General features: G+C 38.9%; 1 protein-coding gene across 3 annotated transcripts in view; it reads right to left on the bottom strand.

Moving 5' to 3' along the window:
* The window catches only part of LOC133610207 (M-phase phosphoprotein 9), a 104,654-nt gene that overhangs the window by 70,293 nt on the left and 17,792 nt on the right, over window positions 1-16,569 (bottom strand). For 2 of the 3 annotated variants that reach the window (XM_061966317.1, XM_061966319.1), the window contains exons 6-8: window positions 6,605-6,773; window positions 6,464-6,539; window positions 6,301-6,401 (exon numbers count right to left, since the gene is read on the bottom strand). In XM_061966317.1, coding sequence (XP_061822301.1) covers window positions 6,301-6,401; window positions 6,464-6,539; window positions 6,605-6,773 — 346 coding nt within the window. The remainder of the gene's footprint in view (window positions 1-6,300; window positions 6,402-6,463; window positions 6,540-6,604; window positions 6,774-16,569) is intronic. The other variant, XM_061966318.1, reaches the window with a different exon arrangement.

The following is a 16,569-nucleotide window of genomic DNA, read 5'->3' as shown; positions in this document are numbered from 1 at the left end:
ATAATTGGCAATAAAAGTTAAAAAGTTAACATGCTAAAATTAGCACGCCAACAGCTTGCATGTTGTAATATGACTTTAAGGCTTCAAAATTAGATTTAAAGAAATACCGTATTTTCCGCACTATTAGCCGCACCTAAAAACCACAAATTTACTCAAAAGCTGACAGTGCGGCTTTTAACCCGGTGCGCTTTATATATGGATAAATATTAAGATTCATTTTCATAAAGTTTCGGTCTCGCAACTTCGGTAAACAGCCGCCATCTTTTTTCCCGGTAGAACAGGAAGCGCTTCTTCTTCTACGCAAGCAACCGCCAAGGTAAGCACCCGCCCCCATAGAACAGGAAGCGCTTCTTCTTCTACTGTAAGCAACCACCCGCCCGCGTAGAAGAAGAAAAAGCGCGCGGATATCACCGTACGTTTCATTTCCTTTGTGTGTTTACATCTGTAAAGACCACAAAATGGCTCCTACAAAGCGACAAGGATCCGGTTCATGAAAAGACGCAATCTCTCCATCCGCACACGGATTACTACCGTATTTCACAGCAACTGATATTCCTGTGAACCGCACTGTGGAACGGGAGCACGTACGGTGAATATTCGCACCACAGGGAATGAGAAGTCATCCTCCACTGTGGTTCTAGCTTGCCATGCTAATGGCCAGAAACTTCCACCCATGGTGATATTCAAAAGGAAGACCTTGCCAAAAGAGACCTTTCCAGCCGGCGTCATCATAAAAGCTAACTCGAAGGGATGGATGAAGAAAAGATGAGCGAGTGGTTAAGGTAAGTTTAAGTTTACGCGAAGAGGCCGGGTGGCTTTTTTCACGCAGCTCTGTCCATGTTGATATACGTATGTTTGTGATTGCACATTTGCGTACATTTTGGGAGTGAACAGAGTTGTTAGAACGCTGGTTTTTAATATATTATTAAAGTTTGACTGACCTATCTGACTGTTTTTTTGACATTCCTTTAGCGCAGTTAGATGCGGCTTACAACACCGGGCGGCTTATAGGTGGACAAAGTTTAGAAATATGCCGTTCATTGAAGGCGCGGCTTTTAACCCAGGGCGCCTTATGGTGCGGAAAATACGGGTAGTTTAAAAAGTACAATTAGCTTAAAAAGTTAGCATGCCCATGCTAGCAGTCGACTAACAAGAGCAAGGAGCATTTAGACTTCAGAACCGATCATAGATAGGATAGACTGACCATATGTCCTCTTTTCACCGGACATGTCCTCTTTTGCAGGGCTGTCCGGGCGGTGTTTCTTAAATGCCTCAAATGTCCGGCATTTTGAGTTAGGGTTGCGTGTATTTTCAATGTACGTTCAGGGTTAAGAAGGTTAAAAACAAAACAAATAGTGCGTGCAGTAGGGATGTCCCGATCCAGGTTTTTGCACTTCCGATCCGATACCGATATTGTTTTTGCACTTCCGATCCGATACCGATACTGACCGATACCGATACTGACCGATACTGGCCTATCCGAGCATGTATTAAAGTTTAAAGTTATTTAGCCTACTTAGTTGTCAGAATCATGTTGAAAAGGGCTTTAGTACTCTTGATAACAACTAGCCAGCTGAATTAGGGGAGTTTGAATAATACACAATGGTTGGTAACAAGAAACTGACCTGTTTATTCAAGGATAAACACAAAATAGACAAAATTATACATGACAAACAGAAATGGCATCATTGAACTAGGGCTGGGCGATATGGCCTTTTTTTAATATTGCCATATTTTAAGGCCATATTGCGATACACGATATATATCTCGATATTTTGCCTTAGCCTTGAATGAACACTTGATGCATATAATCACAGCAGTATGATGATTCTATGTGTTTTGATTGATTGATTGAGACTTTTATTAGTAGGTTGCACAGTGAAGTACATATTCCGTACAATTGACCACTAAATGGTAACACCCCAATAAGTTTTCACACTTGTTTAAGTCGGGGTCCACTTAAATTGATTCATGATGCAGATATATACTATCAGATATATACCGTATTTTCCGCACTATTAGCCGCACCTAAAAACCACAAATTTACTCAAATGCTGACAGTGCGGCTTATAACCCGGTGCGCTTTATATATGGATTAATATAAAGATTCATTTTCATAAAGTTTCGGTCTCGCAACTACGGTAAACAGCCGCCATCTTTTTTCCCCGTAGAAGAGGAAGCGCTTCTTCTTCTACGCAAGCAACCGCCAAGGTAAGCACCCGCCCCCATAGAACAGGAAGCGCTTCTTCTTCTACTGTAAGCAACCACCCGCCCGCGTAGAAGAAGAAGAAGCGCGAATATTACGTTTCATTTCCTTTGTGTGTTTACATCTGTAAAGACCACAAAATGGCTCCTACTAAGCGACAGGTTTCCGGTTCATGAAAAGACGCAATCTCTCCATCCGCACACGGACTACTATTTCACAGCAACTGCCTAAAGACTTTCAAGAAAAGCTGGCTACTTTCCGTGCATATTGTAAAAACAAGATAGCTGAAAAAAAGATCCGGCCAGAGAACATTATCAACATGGACGAGGTTCCACTGACTTTTGATATTCCCGTGAACCGCACTGTGGATACAACAGGAGCACGTACGGTGAATATTCGCACCACAGGGAATGAGAAGTCATCCTTCACTGTGGTGCTAGCTTGCCATGCTAATGGCCAGAAACTTCCACCCATGGTGATATTCAAAAGGAAGACCTTGCCAAAAGAGACCTTTCCAGCCGGCGTCATCATAAAAGCTAACTCGAAGGGATGGATGGATGAAGAAAAGATGAGCGAGTGGTTAAGGTAAGTTTACGCGAAGAGGCCGGGTGGCTTTTTTCACGCAGCTCCGTCCATGTTGATATACGACTCCATGCGCGCCCACATCACGCTGGTTTTTAATATATTATTAAAGTTTGACTGACCTATCTGACTGTTTTTTTGACATTCCTTTAGCGCAGTTAGATGCGGCTTATAACACGGGGCGGCTTATAGGTGGACAAAGTTTTGAAATATGCCGTTCATTGAAGGCGCGGCTTATAACCCAGGGCGGCTTATGGTGCGGAAAATACGGTACTATCATCATAATACAGTCATCACACAAGATAATCACATTGAATTATTTACATTATTTATAATCCAGGGTGTGGAGGGGGGCGCCTGATGTAAGTGTCAAAAAGACAGCCAAAAGAGTTTGATATGAAAATAAATCTAAAGTTAAAATATAGGGTAGAAATGCACCCATTTGCAGGAAATGTAGTCTTGATTTTCAACATTTTCTTTCAAGGCTTGCATGTCTACATTAAAACATTCTTCTTCATACTGCATTAATATATGCTACTTTTAAACTTTCATGCAGAGAAGGAAATCACAACTAAAAAAATCACTAATTTTTTCATACGGTGTTGATGTGGAAATTTTTGCCTCAGCATTTTGATGGTGTGGACGTGTGGCACCGAATGGAGATAAGCGTCTCGACAAACGTTATAATATTTGAACAATGATGACGAAAACTGTTTTCTCTGTCGTGTCGGTATGTCGAAAATTGTTATGCACTTATTTTTTTATTTGATTTTGTGCGTGGCATATAATTGCTATGCGCAGAGGACGTTTAAACAGTGCGCAATTGCACAAGCGCGCACCTTAGAGGGAGCGTTGCTCGCACGGCTGCGCTAGCATCACAGCTAACGTTAGCCATGCTGCTACCTCTCTGCTCGGAGAGGACGTATACGTATGTGACGCATGACGTGACAGTATGTGACGTATGACGTGACAGTATGCGATGTGTGTAAGAAGGTGCGCTTGCTGTCTGTGAGAAGCAGTGTACGGTAATGCCAGCAGCTAAAAGCAACTGCGTTAGAATCCACAGACCTGTGGATGTGTTGAAGGTGTGCTGGAAAATGCGGAACGGAAATTATAGGGGGCAGCAGAAAAGTGGAATGTACTATTTAAATCGGTGCGTTGGAAAACACGGAGCGGAGTTTTGTTTTTTTAACTGGATCTGGATCGGCATTTTCCCATGCCTTGCCGATACGCATTTTTTTGCAAATATCGGCGGCCGATCCGATCCAAATATCGGATCGGGACATCCCTAGCGTGCAGCAGCATTGGTGAGGGAGGGGCAGAGACAGAGAGAGAGTTATGATAAACGTGCATGCCTCGCCAGGCTCTGCTTTTTATCCATAGATTTATCACATTTAATTTTTTATTATTTATAGCAGGGGTGTCAAAAGTGTGCAATTTTGTAACATTTTCCTTGTTTTATTTGGCAAGTTGAAAGAACATGGTGCCAGTATGCTGTTTTGTTTTCAATAAAATACTGGAAAGGATTGAAATGTAGTTTGTCTCTTTTATCCGATTATTAATCGAAGTAATAATCGACAGATTAATCGATTATCAAATTAATCGTTAGTTGCAGCCCTAATATATATACACACACATACATACATACATACATATATGTTTATATATTATATACTTTGATTCCGAAGAAGTGGCGATTGTTGAAGGACTGGAATTGACACTGTGGCGCATTTGCGTGGATGTGAGTTGAAAAATAAAGCTCACGTAGATCCACGCTGATGTCCTTTACTTAACGGCCATAAAAAGAGTGGAACCCTCCCAAATATATTACACTATATACATCCATTCATACTTTATATAACTTTCGAATAAAAAAAACAACAACACTAATTTTCAAAGGCGTTGCGACTTTTATTTTGTAGTAGTAGCGACTTCCTTTGTTTTCACTTTATCGAAGTGTGCCCGCAAGTGACGTTGGGGCCACATTGATGCACATTTATACTGGAGTCTGATGAAAATCACATTTTACTTGCAGTCTAAACAGTCAACTGGGAAAAAAAATCGGATAAAAAAAAAAAATCAGATTAGGGCCACATTGAATTGTTCTGTATTGTAATTTAAACTATTCTCATTACTGAGCCTCTTTCTCGGTTTCTGATTGGCTGCAACAGTCTAGATCAGGGGTCGGCAACCTTTACCACTCAAAGAGCCATTTTGACCCGTTTCCACAAATGAAAGAAAACAATGGGAGCCACAAAACTCTTTTGAAATTTAAAATGAAAAAACACTGCATACAAAGTTTTTTTTTTCCTTTGTGCTATGTATAAACCAGGGGTCTCAGACACGCGGCCCACACCTTAATATGGAAATGTAATGTTAGTGCGGCCCGCAAGTTTTATATGAAGGGCACTTGACAGCGTCACACTTGCCAACCCTCCCGATTTTTCCGGTAGACTCCCGAATTTCAGGGAAGCTATTCTCTCGAATGTATGCTGATTTTCACCCAAACAACAATAATAAGGGCGTGCCGTGATGTCACTACCTTTAGCGCCCTCTACGGCTTGAACAAACAGCTTGCCAGCCCAGTTACATGTTATATGAGGCTTCTGCAGACACACATAAGTGAAAGCAATGCATACTTGGTTAACAGCCATACAGATCACACTGAGGGTGGCGATATAAACAACTTTAACACTCTTACTAATATGCGCCACAATGACAAACACATTTCGGGAGAACATCCGCACCGTAACACAACAGAACAAATACCCAGAATCCCATGCATCCCTAACTCTTCCGGGCTACTTTATACACCCCCGCTACCACCAAAGCCCGCCACCCCAACCCTGCCCCCCCACACATCAACAACACCCCCCCACCCCCCGTGCGTAGGTTGAGGTGGGCGGGGTTTGGTGGTAGCAGGGTGTGTAATGTAGCCCGGAAGAGTTAGGGATGCATGGGATTCTGGGTATTTGTTCTGTTGTGTTTATGTTGTGTTACGGTGTGGATGTTCTCCCGAAATGTGTTTGTCATTCTTGTTTGGTGTGGGTTCACAGTGTGGCGCATATTAGTAAGAGTGTTATAGTTGTTTATACGGCCACCGTCAGTGTGATCTGTATGGCTGTTGAACAAGTATGCGTTGCTGTCACTTAGTGTGTGAGCAGACGCCGCATACAAAATGTGACTGGGCCGGCACGCTGTTTCTTAGGTGAAAAAGCGGACGCGACGACAGGTTGTAGAGGACGCAAAATGCAGTGCCATCACGGCACGCCCTCAATTTTGTTGTCCGGGTGAAAATCAGAGAATGTTTGTCCTGGGAGAGGCAGTGAAATCCGGAAGTCTCCCGGAAAAATCGGGAGGGTTGGCAAGAATGCATCAGAGTGGTCAAAGAGCCGCATGCGGCTCCGGAGCCGCGGGTTGCCGACCCCTGGTCTAGATTATAGCGCCATGTGGATGTGTTTTCACGCGCACGGGCGGAGAGCAAGGAGGCATTTACGCGCGGAGGAACTCACCTGAGCCGTGGAAACTTCTTGCAGGAAGTAAGCGCCGCTCTCAAAGCCGTCGGGCAGCGGGTGATACAGATCACACTCGTTCAGGCGCCAGTAAGTCAGGCCTGAAGAGATAAATGGCGTCAAGTGCCGATCCAAACATGGGTGGGGCGACAGCGGTGGTCACCTGAGGTCTCGGACAAGAAGCTGTCGCTTCTCCTCAGCGGGAAAAACCCAGAGGACGAGGCAGCAGGATGCTGGAGCTGGAAATGAGGAGAAAGAGATTAAACCCGCGCACCAGAGGAAGGCACCGGAGGGCCGGCTGTACCTGTACCTGTTCCTGTTCCTGTTCCTGGGAGTCTGTGCTCTCTGGCGGGGGTCGTGCTGACTCAGCGTTGCTGCGCGGCAACTCCTCGTACTCGGGAATTTGGGAGGGACCTGCCTTGTTCTTCTTGGAACGGACTTTCTGCCTCATTGCCCAGGAGGTCAACACCTGGCTGCAGAAATAGGAATGACTATTAAAAAGGTGATGCACAAATGACTTTTTAATGACGTTGCAACGGTAGAGACGCTTTAGGAGCCATAAAATACCATCTATCATCCCTAGGAATGAGTACTGAATCCAGTACTTTTTTGGCACTGACCGAACCAGCTGGCTCTTTGCACTTCGGCAATTGGCGATCACTCCAGCAGCACCGAGAGTCATGTTACTTGGTACAAGACACATGCAAACTGTTGGCATGCTAATTTTACACTGTTAACTTCTTATTTTTTATTGCCAATTATGCTATTGTTTAACCCATAGTCATATCATTTGGTACTTGACACATGATAAATAAAGTACCAATGATTGGCACACACACACTAGCTCTGCATTTGACCCATTTGAGGGGAGCAGTGAGCAGCAGCTGTGGCCGCGCCCGGGAATAATTTTTGGTGATTTAACCCCCAATTCCAACCCTTGATGCTGAGTGCCAAGCAGGGAGGTAATGGGTCTCTTAGCATGCTAACTTTTTTTTTTTTTTTTTTTTTTTTTAGCTTAATTCACCAGGGTTTACCCCTTAATCATATACCTCAATACTTGCCACATGCTAACTGTTAGCATGCAAACACAGGCGTATACCTTACAGTCATTAAACTCGGTACGTGACACATTATAACGGTTAGCATGTTAACATTGGATGGAAAATGAATTGTCCATTTTTCACACTTCCACAATTCCCACATTTTTCAGCCTATTTAAAACCATTCCACCTTCAACACATTCAATTCGTTCTGGACATTCAAACTAACACTTTCCCAAGTTCCAAACCAAATTCCGGTTTTCCTGGAAATTGTTCCCATTCAAAATGAATTGGCCATTTTTCAAACTTCCATAATTTCCACATTTTTCAACCGATTCAAACCATTCCACCTTCAACACATTCCACCATCCGAGACATTCAAACTATCATTTTTTTCAAGTTCAAAAAAATCCCAGGAATTTCCAGAATTCCTAGTTTTTCAAACCCTATTTTCACCCTTTTTTGTGTCGACCACTCCTTCCACATTTTTCAACCGTTCCACCGTCAAAACATTCCTCTTAATCAGGACAAAAAACTAAGTTGTTTTTTGGTTTCCCCGAAATTCCAGGAATTCCATAATACCATTTCTCAATTTATCATTTGAAAGATATACCACCAACACCAACCATTCCAACTGATTCAGAACATTTAAATTTCTTTGCATTTTCCAAAGAATTCCCTCTTTTCCTGAAATTCCCAAATTCCCATTGAAATGAACAGGACATTTTTCAAAGTTCCACAACTCCCACATTTTTTTTTATCAGATCCAAACCCTTCCAACTTCAAAATATTCAGCCTCTTCAGGAATTGTGTACTCCCTTTCAACAATTGTAAAAAAAAACCTCCTGGATTTTCGAGAATTCTCAGTTTTTAGGGACATTTTCCCCATTCAAAATGAATTGACCATTTTTCAAACCTCCACCATTTCCACATTTTCAACCGATTCAAACCATTCCACCTTCAACACATTCCACCATCACAGACATTAAAACTATTATTTTTTCAAGTTCAAAAAAATTCCAGGAATTTCCAGAATTCCCAGTTTTTCAAACCCCTATTTTCACCCTTTTTTCTGTCGACTACTCCTTCCACATTTTTCAACCCACTTCAACCGTTCCACCGTCAAAACATTCCTCTTAATCAGGACAAAAAACTAAGTTGTTTTTTGGTTTTCCCGAAAATTCCAGAAATTCCGTGATACCATTTCTCAATTTAAAATTTGAAAGATACCAACACCAAACATTTCAACTGATTCAGAGCTTTAAAATGTATTTGCATTTTCCAGAAAATTCCCTCTTTTCCTGAAATTCCCATTGAAAAGAATGGGACATTTTTCAAAGTTCCACAACTCCCACATTTTTTATCTGATTCAAACCCTTCCAACTTCAAAATATTCAGCCTCTCCAGGAATCGTGTACTCCCTTTCAACAATTGTAAAAAAACCAACTCCCTGATTTCCTTCAATTCTCAGTTTTTAGGGACATTTTCCCCATTCAAAATGAATTGTCCATGTTCCATACGTCCACATTTCCCACATTTTTCAACCTATTTAAACCATTCCACATTCAATTCGTTCTGGACATTCAAACTAACATTTTCCCAAGTTCCAAACCAAATTCCGGTTTTCCTGGAAATTGTTCCCATTCAAAATGAATTGGCCATTTTTCAAACTTCCATAATTTCCACATTTTTCAAACGATTCAAACCATTCCACCTTCAACACATTCCACCATCCGAGACATTCAAACTATCATTTTTTTCAAGTTAAAAAAAATCCCAGGAATTTCAAGAATTCCTAGTTTTTCAAACCCTATTTTCACCCTTTTTTGTGTCGACCACTCCTTCCACATTTTTCAACCCACTTCAACCGTTCCACCGTCAAAACATTCCTCTTAATCAGGACAAAAAACTAAGTTGTTTTTTGGTTTTCCTGAAATTCCAGGAATTCCATAATACCATTTCTCAATTTAACATTTGAAAGATATACCACCAACACCAACCATTTCAACTGATTCAGAACATTCAAATTTCTTTGCATTTTCCAAAGAATTCCCTCTTTTCCTGAAATTCCCAAATTCCCATTGAAATGAACAGAACATTCTTCAAAGTTCCACAACTCCCACATTTTTTTTATCAGATCCAAACCCTTCCAACTTCAAAATATTCAGCCTTTTTAGGAATTGTGTACTCACTTTCAACAATTGTAAAAAAAAAAAAACTCCTGGATTTTCTAGAATTCTCCGTTTTTAGGGACATTTTCCCCATTCAAAATGAATTGACCATTTTTCAAACCTCCACCATTTCCTCATTTTTCAACCGATTCAAACAATTCCACCTTCAACACATTCCACCACCAGAGACATTAAAACTATTATTTTTTCAAGTTAAAAAAATTCCAGGAATTTCCAGAATTCCCAGTTTTTCAAACCCTATTTTCACACGTTTTTGTGTCGACCACTCCTTCCACATTTTTCAACCCACTTCAACCGTTCCACCGTCAAAACATTCCTCTTAATCAGGACAAAAAACTAAGTTGTTTTTTTGTTTTCCCAAAAATTCCAGAAATTCCGTGATACCATTTCTCAATTTAAAATTTGAAAGATACCAACACCAAACATTTCAACTGATTCAGAGCTTTAAAATGTATTTGCATTTTCCAAAACATTCCCTCTTTTCCTGAAATTACCATTGAAAAGAATGGGACATTTTTCAAAGTTCCACAACTCCCACATTTTTTATCTGATTCAAACCCTTCCAACTTCAAAATGTTCAGCCTCTTCAGGAATTGTGTAATCCCTTTCAACAATTGTAAAAAAAACAACTCCCTGATTTCCTTCAATTCTCAGTTTTTAGGGACATTTTCCCCATTCAAAATGAATTGACCATGTTTCATACGTCCACAATTCCCACATTTTCAACCTATTTAAACCATTCCACATTCAATTCGTTCTGGACATTCAAACTAACACTTTCCCAAGTTCCAAACCAAATTCCGGTTTTCCTGGAAATTGTTCCCATTCAAAATGAATTGGCCATTGTTCAAACTTCCATAATTTCCACATTTTTCAACCGATTCAAACCATTCCACCTTCAACACATTCCACCATCCGAGACATTCAAACTATCATTTTTTCAAGTTCAAAAAAATCCCAGGAATTTCCAGAATTCCTAGTTTTTCAAACCCTATTTTCACCCTTTTTTGTGTCGACCACTCCTTCCACATTTGTCAACCCACTTCAACCGTTCCACCGTCAAAACATTCCTCTTAATCAGGACAAAAAACTAAGTTGTTTTTTGGTTTTCCCGAAAATTCCAGGAATTCCGTGATACCATTTCTCAATTTAAAATTTGAAAGATACCAACACCAAACATTTCAACTGATTCAGAGCTTTAAAATGTATTTGCATTTTCCAAAAAAATTCCCTCTTTTCCTGAAATTCCCATTGAAAAGAATGGGACATTTTTCAAAGTTCCACAACTCCCACATTTTTTATCCGATTCAAACCCTTCCAACTTCAAAATATTCAGCCTCTCCAGGAATCATGTACTCCCTTTCAACAATTGTAAAAAAAACAACTCCCTGATTTCCTTCAATTCTCAGTTTTTAGGGACATTTTCCCCATTCAAAATGAATTGTCCATGTTTCATACGTCCACAATTCCCACATTTTTCAACCTATTTAAACCATTCCACATTCAATTCGTTCTGGACATTCAAACTAACACTTTCCCAAGTTCCAAACCAAATTCCGGTTTTCCTGGAAATTGTTCCCATTCAAAATGAATTGGCCATTTCTCAAACTTCCATAATTTCCACATTTTTCAACCGATTCAAACCATTCCACCTTCAACACATTCCACCATCCGAGACATTCAAACTATCATTTTTTTCAAGTTCAAAAAAATCCCAGGAATTTCCAGAATTCCCAGTTTTTCAAACCCTATTTTCACCCTTTTTTGTGTCGACCACTCCTTCCACATTTTTCAACCGTTCCACCGTCAAAACATTCCTCTTAATCAGGACAAAAAACTCCAGGAATTCCATAATACCATTTCTCAAATTAACATTTGAAAGATATACCACCAACACCAACCATTCCAACTGATTCAGAACATTCAAATTTCTTTGCATTTTCCAAAGAATTCCCTCTTTTCCTGAAATTCCCAAATTCCCATTGAAATGAACAGGACATTTTTCAAAGTTCCACAACACCCACATCTTTTTTTATCAGATCCAAACCCTTCCAACTTCAAAATATTCAGCCTTTTCAGGAATTGTGTACTCACTTTCAACAATTGTAAAAAAAAAACTCCTGGATTTTCTAGAATTCTCCGTTTTTAGGGACATTTTCCCCATTCAAAATGAATTGACCATTTTTCAAACCTCCACCATTTCCACATTTTCAACCGATTCAAACCATTCCACCTTCAACACACTCATTCCACCATCAGAGACATTCAAACTATTCCAGGAATTTCCAGAATTCCCAGTTTTTCAAACCCCTATTTTCACCCTTTTTTCTGTCGACCACTCCTTCCACATTTGTCAACCCACTTCAACCGTTCCACCGTCAAAACATTCCTCTTAATCAGGACAAAAAACTAAGTTGTTTTTTGGTTTTCCCGAAAATTCCAGGAATTCCGTGATACCATTTCTCAATTTAAAATTTGAAAGATACCAACACCAAACATTTCAACTGATTCAGAGCTTTAAAATGTATTTGCATTTTCCAAAACATTCCCTCTTTTCCTGAAATTCCCATTGAAAAGAATGGGACATTTTTCAAAGTTCCACAACTCCCACATTTTTTATCTGATTCAAACCCTTCCAACTTCAAAATATTCAGCCTCTTCAGGAATTGTGTACTCCCTTTCAACAATTGTAAAAAAAACAAAACTCCTGGATTTTCTAGAATTCTCAGTTTTTAGGGACATTTTCCCCATTCAAAATGAATTGACCATTTTTCAAACCTCCACCATTTCCACATTTTCAACCGATTCAAACCATTCCACCTTCAACACATTCCACCATCCGAGACATTCAAACTATCATTTTTTCAAGTTCAAAAAAATCCCAGGAATTTCCAGAATTCCTAGTTTTTCAAACCCTATTTTCACCCTTTTTTGTGTCGACCACTCCTTCCACATTTGTCAACCCACTTCAACCGTTCCACCGTCAAAACATTCCTCTTAATCAGGACAAAAAACTAAGTTGTTTTTTGGTTTTCCCGAAAATTCCAGGAATTCCGTGATACCATTTCTCAATTTAAAATTTGAAAGATACCAACACCAAACATTTCAACTGATTCAGAGCTTTAAAATGTATTTGCATTTTCCAAAAAATTCCCTCTTTTCCTGAAATTCCCATTGAAAAGAATGGGACATTTTTCAAAGTTCCACAACTCCCACATTTTTTATCCGATTCAAACCCTTACAACTTCAAAATATTCAGCCTCTCCAGGAATCATGTACTCCCTTTCAACAATTGTAAAAAAAACAACTCCCTGATTTCCTTCAATTCTCAGTTTTTAGGGACATTTTCCCCATTCAAAATGAATTGTCCATGTTTCATACGTCCACAATTCCCACATTTTTCAACCTATTTAAACTATTCCACATTCAATTCGTTCTGGACATTCAAACTAACACTTTCCCAAGTTCCAAACCAAATTCCGGTTTTCCTGGAAATTGTTCCCATTCAAAATGAATTGGCCATTTTTCAAACTTCCATAATTTCCACATTTTTCAACCGATTCAAACCATTCCACCTTCAACACATTCCACCATCAGAGACATTCAAACTATCATTTTTTCAAGTTCAAAAAAATTCCAGGAATTTCCAGAATTCCCAGTTTTTCAAACCCCTATTTTCACCCTTTTTTCTGTCGACTACTCCTTCCACATTTGTCAACCCACTTCAACCGTTCCACTGTCAAAACATTCCTCTTAATCAGGACAAAAAACTAAGTTGTTTTTTGGTTTTCCCGAAAATTCCAGGAATTCCGTGATACCATTTCTCAATTTAAAATTTGAAAGATACCAACACCAAACATTTCAACTGATTCAGAGCTTTAAAATGTATTTGCATTTTCCAAAACATTCCCTCTTTTCCTGAAATTACCATTGAAAAGAATGGGACATTTTTCAAAGTTCCACAACTCTCACATTTTTTATCTGATTCAAACCCTTCCAACTTCAAAATGTTCAGCCTCTTCAGGAATTGTGTAATCCCTTTCAACAATTGTAAAAAAAAAAAAAAAAAAAAACTCCCGGATTTCCTACAATTCTCAGTTTTTAGGGACATTTTCCCCATTCAAAATGAATTGTCCATTTTTCACACTTCCACAATTCCCACATTTTTCAACCTATTTAAAATTATTCCACCTTCAACACATTCAATTCGTTCTGGACATTCAAACTAACACTTTCCCAAGTTCCAAACCAAATTCCGGTTTTCCTGGAAATTTTTCCCATACAAAATGAATTGGCCATTTTTCAATCTTCCACAATTTCCACATTTTTCAACGGATTCAAACCATTCCACCTTCAACACATTCCACCATTCTGGACATTCAAACTATCATTTTTTCAAGTTAAAAAAAATCCCAGGAATTTCCAGAATTCCCAGTTTTTCAAACCCTATTTTCACCCTTTTTTGTGTCGACCACTCCTTCCACATTTGTCAACCCACTTCAACCGTTCCACCGTCAAAACATTCCTCTTAATCAGGACAAAAAACTAAGTTGTTTTTTGGTTTTCCCGAAAATTCCAGGAATTCCGTGATACCATTTCTCAATTTAAAATTTGAAAGATACCAACACCAAACATTTCAACTGATTCAGAGCTTTAAAATGTATTTGCATTTTCCAAAAAATTCCCTCTTTTCCTGAAATTCCCATTGAAAAGAATGGGACATTTTTCAAAGTTCCACAACTCCCACATTTTTTATCTGATTCAAACCATTCCAACTTCAAAATATTCAGCCTCTCCAGGAATCGTGTACTCCCTTTCAACAATTGTAAAAAAAACAACTCCCTGATTTCCTTCAATTCTCAGTTTTTAGGGACATTTTCCCCATTCAAAATGAATTGTCCATGTTTCATACGTCCACAATTCCCACATTTTTCAACCTATTTAAACCATTCCACATTCAATTCGTTCTGGACATTCAAACTAACACTTTCCCAAGTTCCAAACCAAATTCCGGTTTTCCTGGAAATTGTTCCGATTCAAAATGAATTGGCCATTTTTCAAACTTCCATAATTTCCACATTTTTCAACCGATTCAAACCATTCCACCTTCAACACATTCCACCATCCGAGACATTCAAACTATCATTTTTTCAAGTTCAAAAAAATCCCAGGAATTTCCAGAATTCCTAGTTTTTCAAACCCTATTTTCACCCTTTTTTGTGTCGACCACTCCTTCCACATTTTTCAACCCACTTCAACCGTTCCACCGTCAAAACATTCCCCTTAATCGGGACAAAAAACTAAGTTGTTTTTTGGTTTTCCCGAAAATTCCAGGAATTCCGTGATACCATTTCTCAATTTATCATTTGAAAGATATACCACCAACACCAACCATTCCAACTGATTCAGAACATTCAAATTTATTTGCATTTTCCAAAGAATTCCCTCTTTTCCTGAAATTCCCAAATTCCCATTGAAATGAACAGGACATTTTTCAAAGTTCCACAACTCCCAGATTTTTTTTTATCAGATCCAAACCCTTCCAACTTCAAAATATTCAGCCTTTTCAGGAATTGTGTACTCACTTTCAACAATTGTAAAAAAAAAACTCCTGGATTTTCTAGAATTTTCCGTTTTTAGGGACATTTTCCCCATTCAAAATGAATTGACCATTTTTCAAACCTCCACCATTTCCACATTTTCAACCGATTCAAACAATTCCACCTTCAACACATTCCACCATCCGAGACATTCAAACTATCATTTTTTCAAGTTCAAAAAAATCCCAGGAATTTCCAGAATTCCTAGTTTTTCAAACCCTATTTTCACCCTTTTTTGTGTCGACCACTCCTTCCACATTTTTCAACCCACTTCAACCGTTCCACCGTCAAAACATTCCTCTTAATCAGGACATAAAACTAAGTTGTTTTTTGGTTTTCCCGAAAATTCCAGGAATTCCGTGATACCATTTCTCAATTTAAAATTTGAAAGATACCAACACCAAACATTTCAACTGATTCAGAGCTTTAAAATGTATTTGCATTTTCCAAAAAATTCCCTCTTTTCCTGAAATTCCCATTGAAAAGAATGGGACATTTTTCAAAGTTCCACAACTCCCACATTTTTTATCTGATTCAAACCCTTCCAACTTCAAAATATTCAGCCTCTCCAGGAATCGTGTACTCCCTTTCAACAATTGTAAAAAAAAAACAACTCCCTGATTTCCTTCAATTCTCAGTTTTTAGGGACATTTTCCCAATTCAAAATGAATTGTCCATGTTTCATACGTCCACAATTCCCACATTTTTCAACCTATTTAAACTATTCCACATTCAATTCGTTCTGGACATTCAAACTAACACTTTCCCAAGTTCCAAACCAAATTCCGGTTTTCCTGGAAATTGTTCCCATTCAAAATGAATTGGCCATTTTTCAAACTTCCATAATTTCCACATTTTTCAACCGATTCAAACCATTCCACATTCAACACATTCCACCACCAGAGACATTCAAACTATCATTTTTTTCAAGTTCAAAAAAATTCCAGGAATTTCCAGAATTCCCAGTTTTTCAAACCTCTATTTTCACCCTTTTTTCTGTCGACTACTCCTTCCACATTTTTCAACCCACTTCAACCGTTCCACCGTCAAAACATTCCTCTTAAATCAAGACAAAAAACTAAGTTGTTTTTTGGTTTTCCCGAAAATTCCAGGAATTCCGTGATACCATTTCTCAATTTAAAATTTGAAAGATACCAACACCAAACATTTCAACTGATTCAGAGCTTTAAAATGTATTTGCCTTTTCCCAAAAATTCCCTCTTTTCCTGAAATTCCCATTGAAAAGAATGGGACAATTTTCAAAGTTCCACAACTCCCACATTTTTTATCCGATTCAAACCCTTCCAACTTCAAAATATTCAGCCTCTCCAGGAATCGTGTACTCCCTTTCAACAATTGTAAAAAAAAAACAACTCCCTGATTTCCTTCAATTCTCAGTTTTTAGGGACATTTTCCCCATTCAAAATGAATTGTCCA

The sequence above is a fragment of the Nerophis lumbriciformis genome, linkage group LG11 (genome assembly GCF_033978685.3).
Source record: "Nerophis lumbriciformis linkage group LG11, RoL_Nlum_v2.1, whole genome shotgun sequence".
In the NCBI taxonomy this organism is placed as follows: domain Eukaryota; kingdom Metazoa; phylum Chordata; class Actinopteri; order Syngnathiformes; family Syngnathidae; genus Nerophis; species Nerophis lumbriciformis.
Note: the sequence above shows the minus strand (reverse complement) of the source record. Positions and strands in the feature narration are given on the sequence as shown.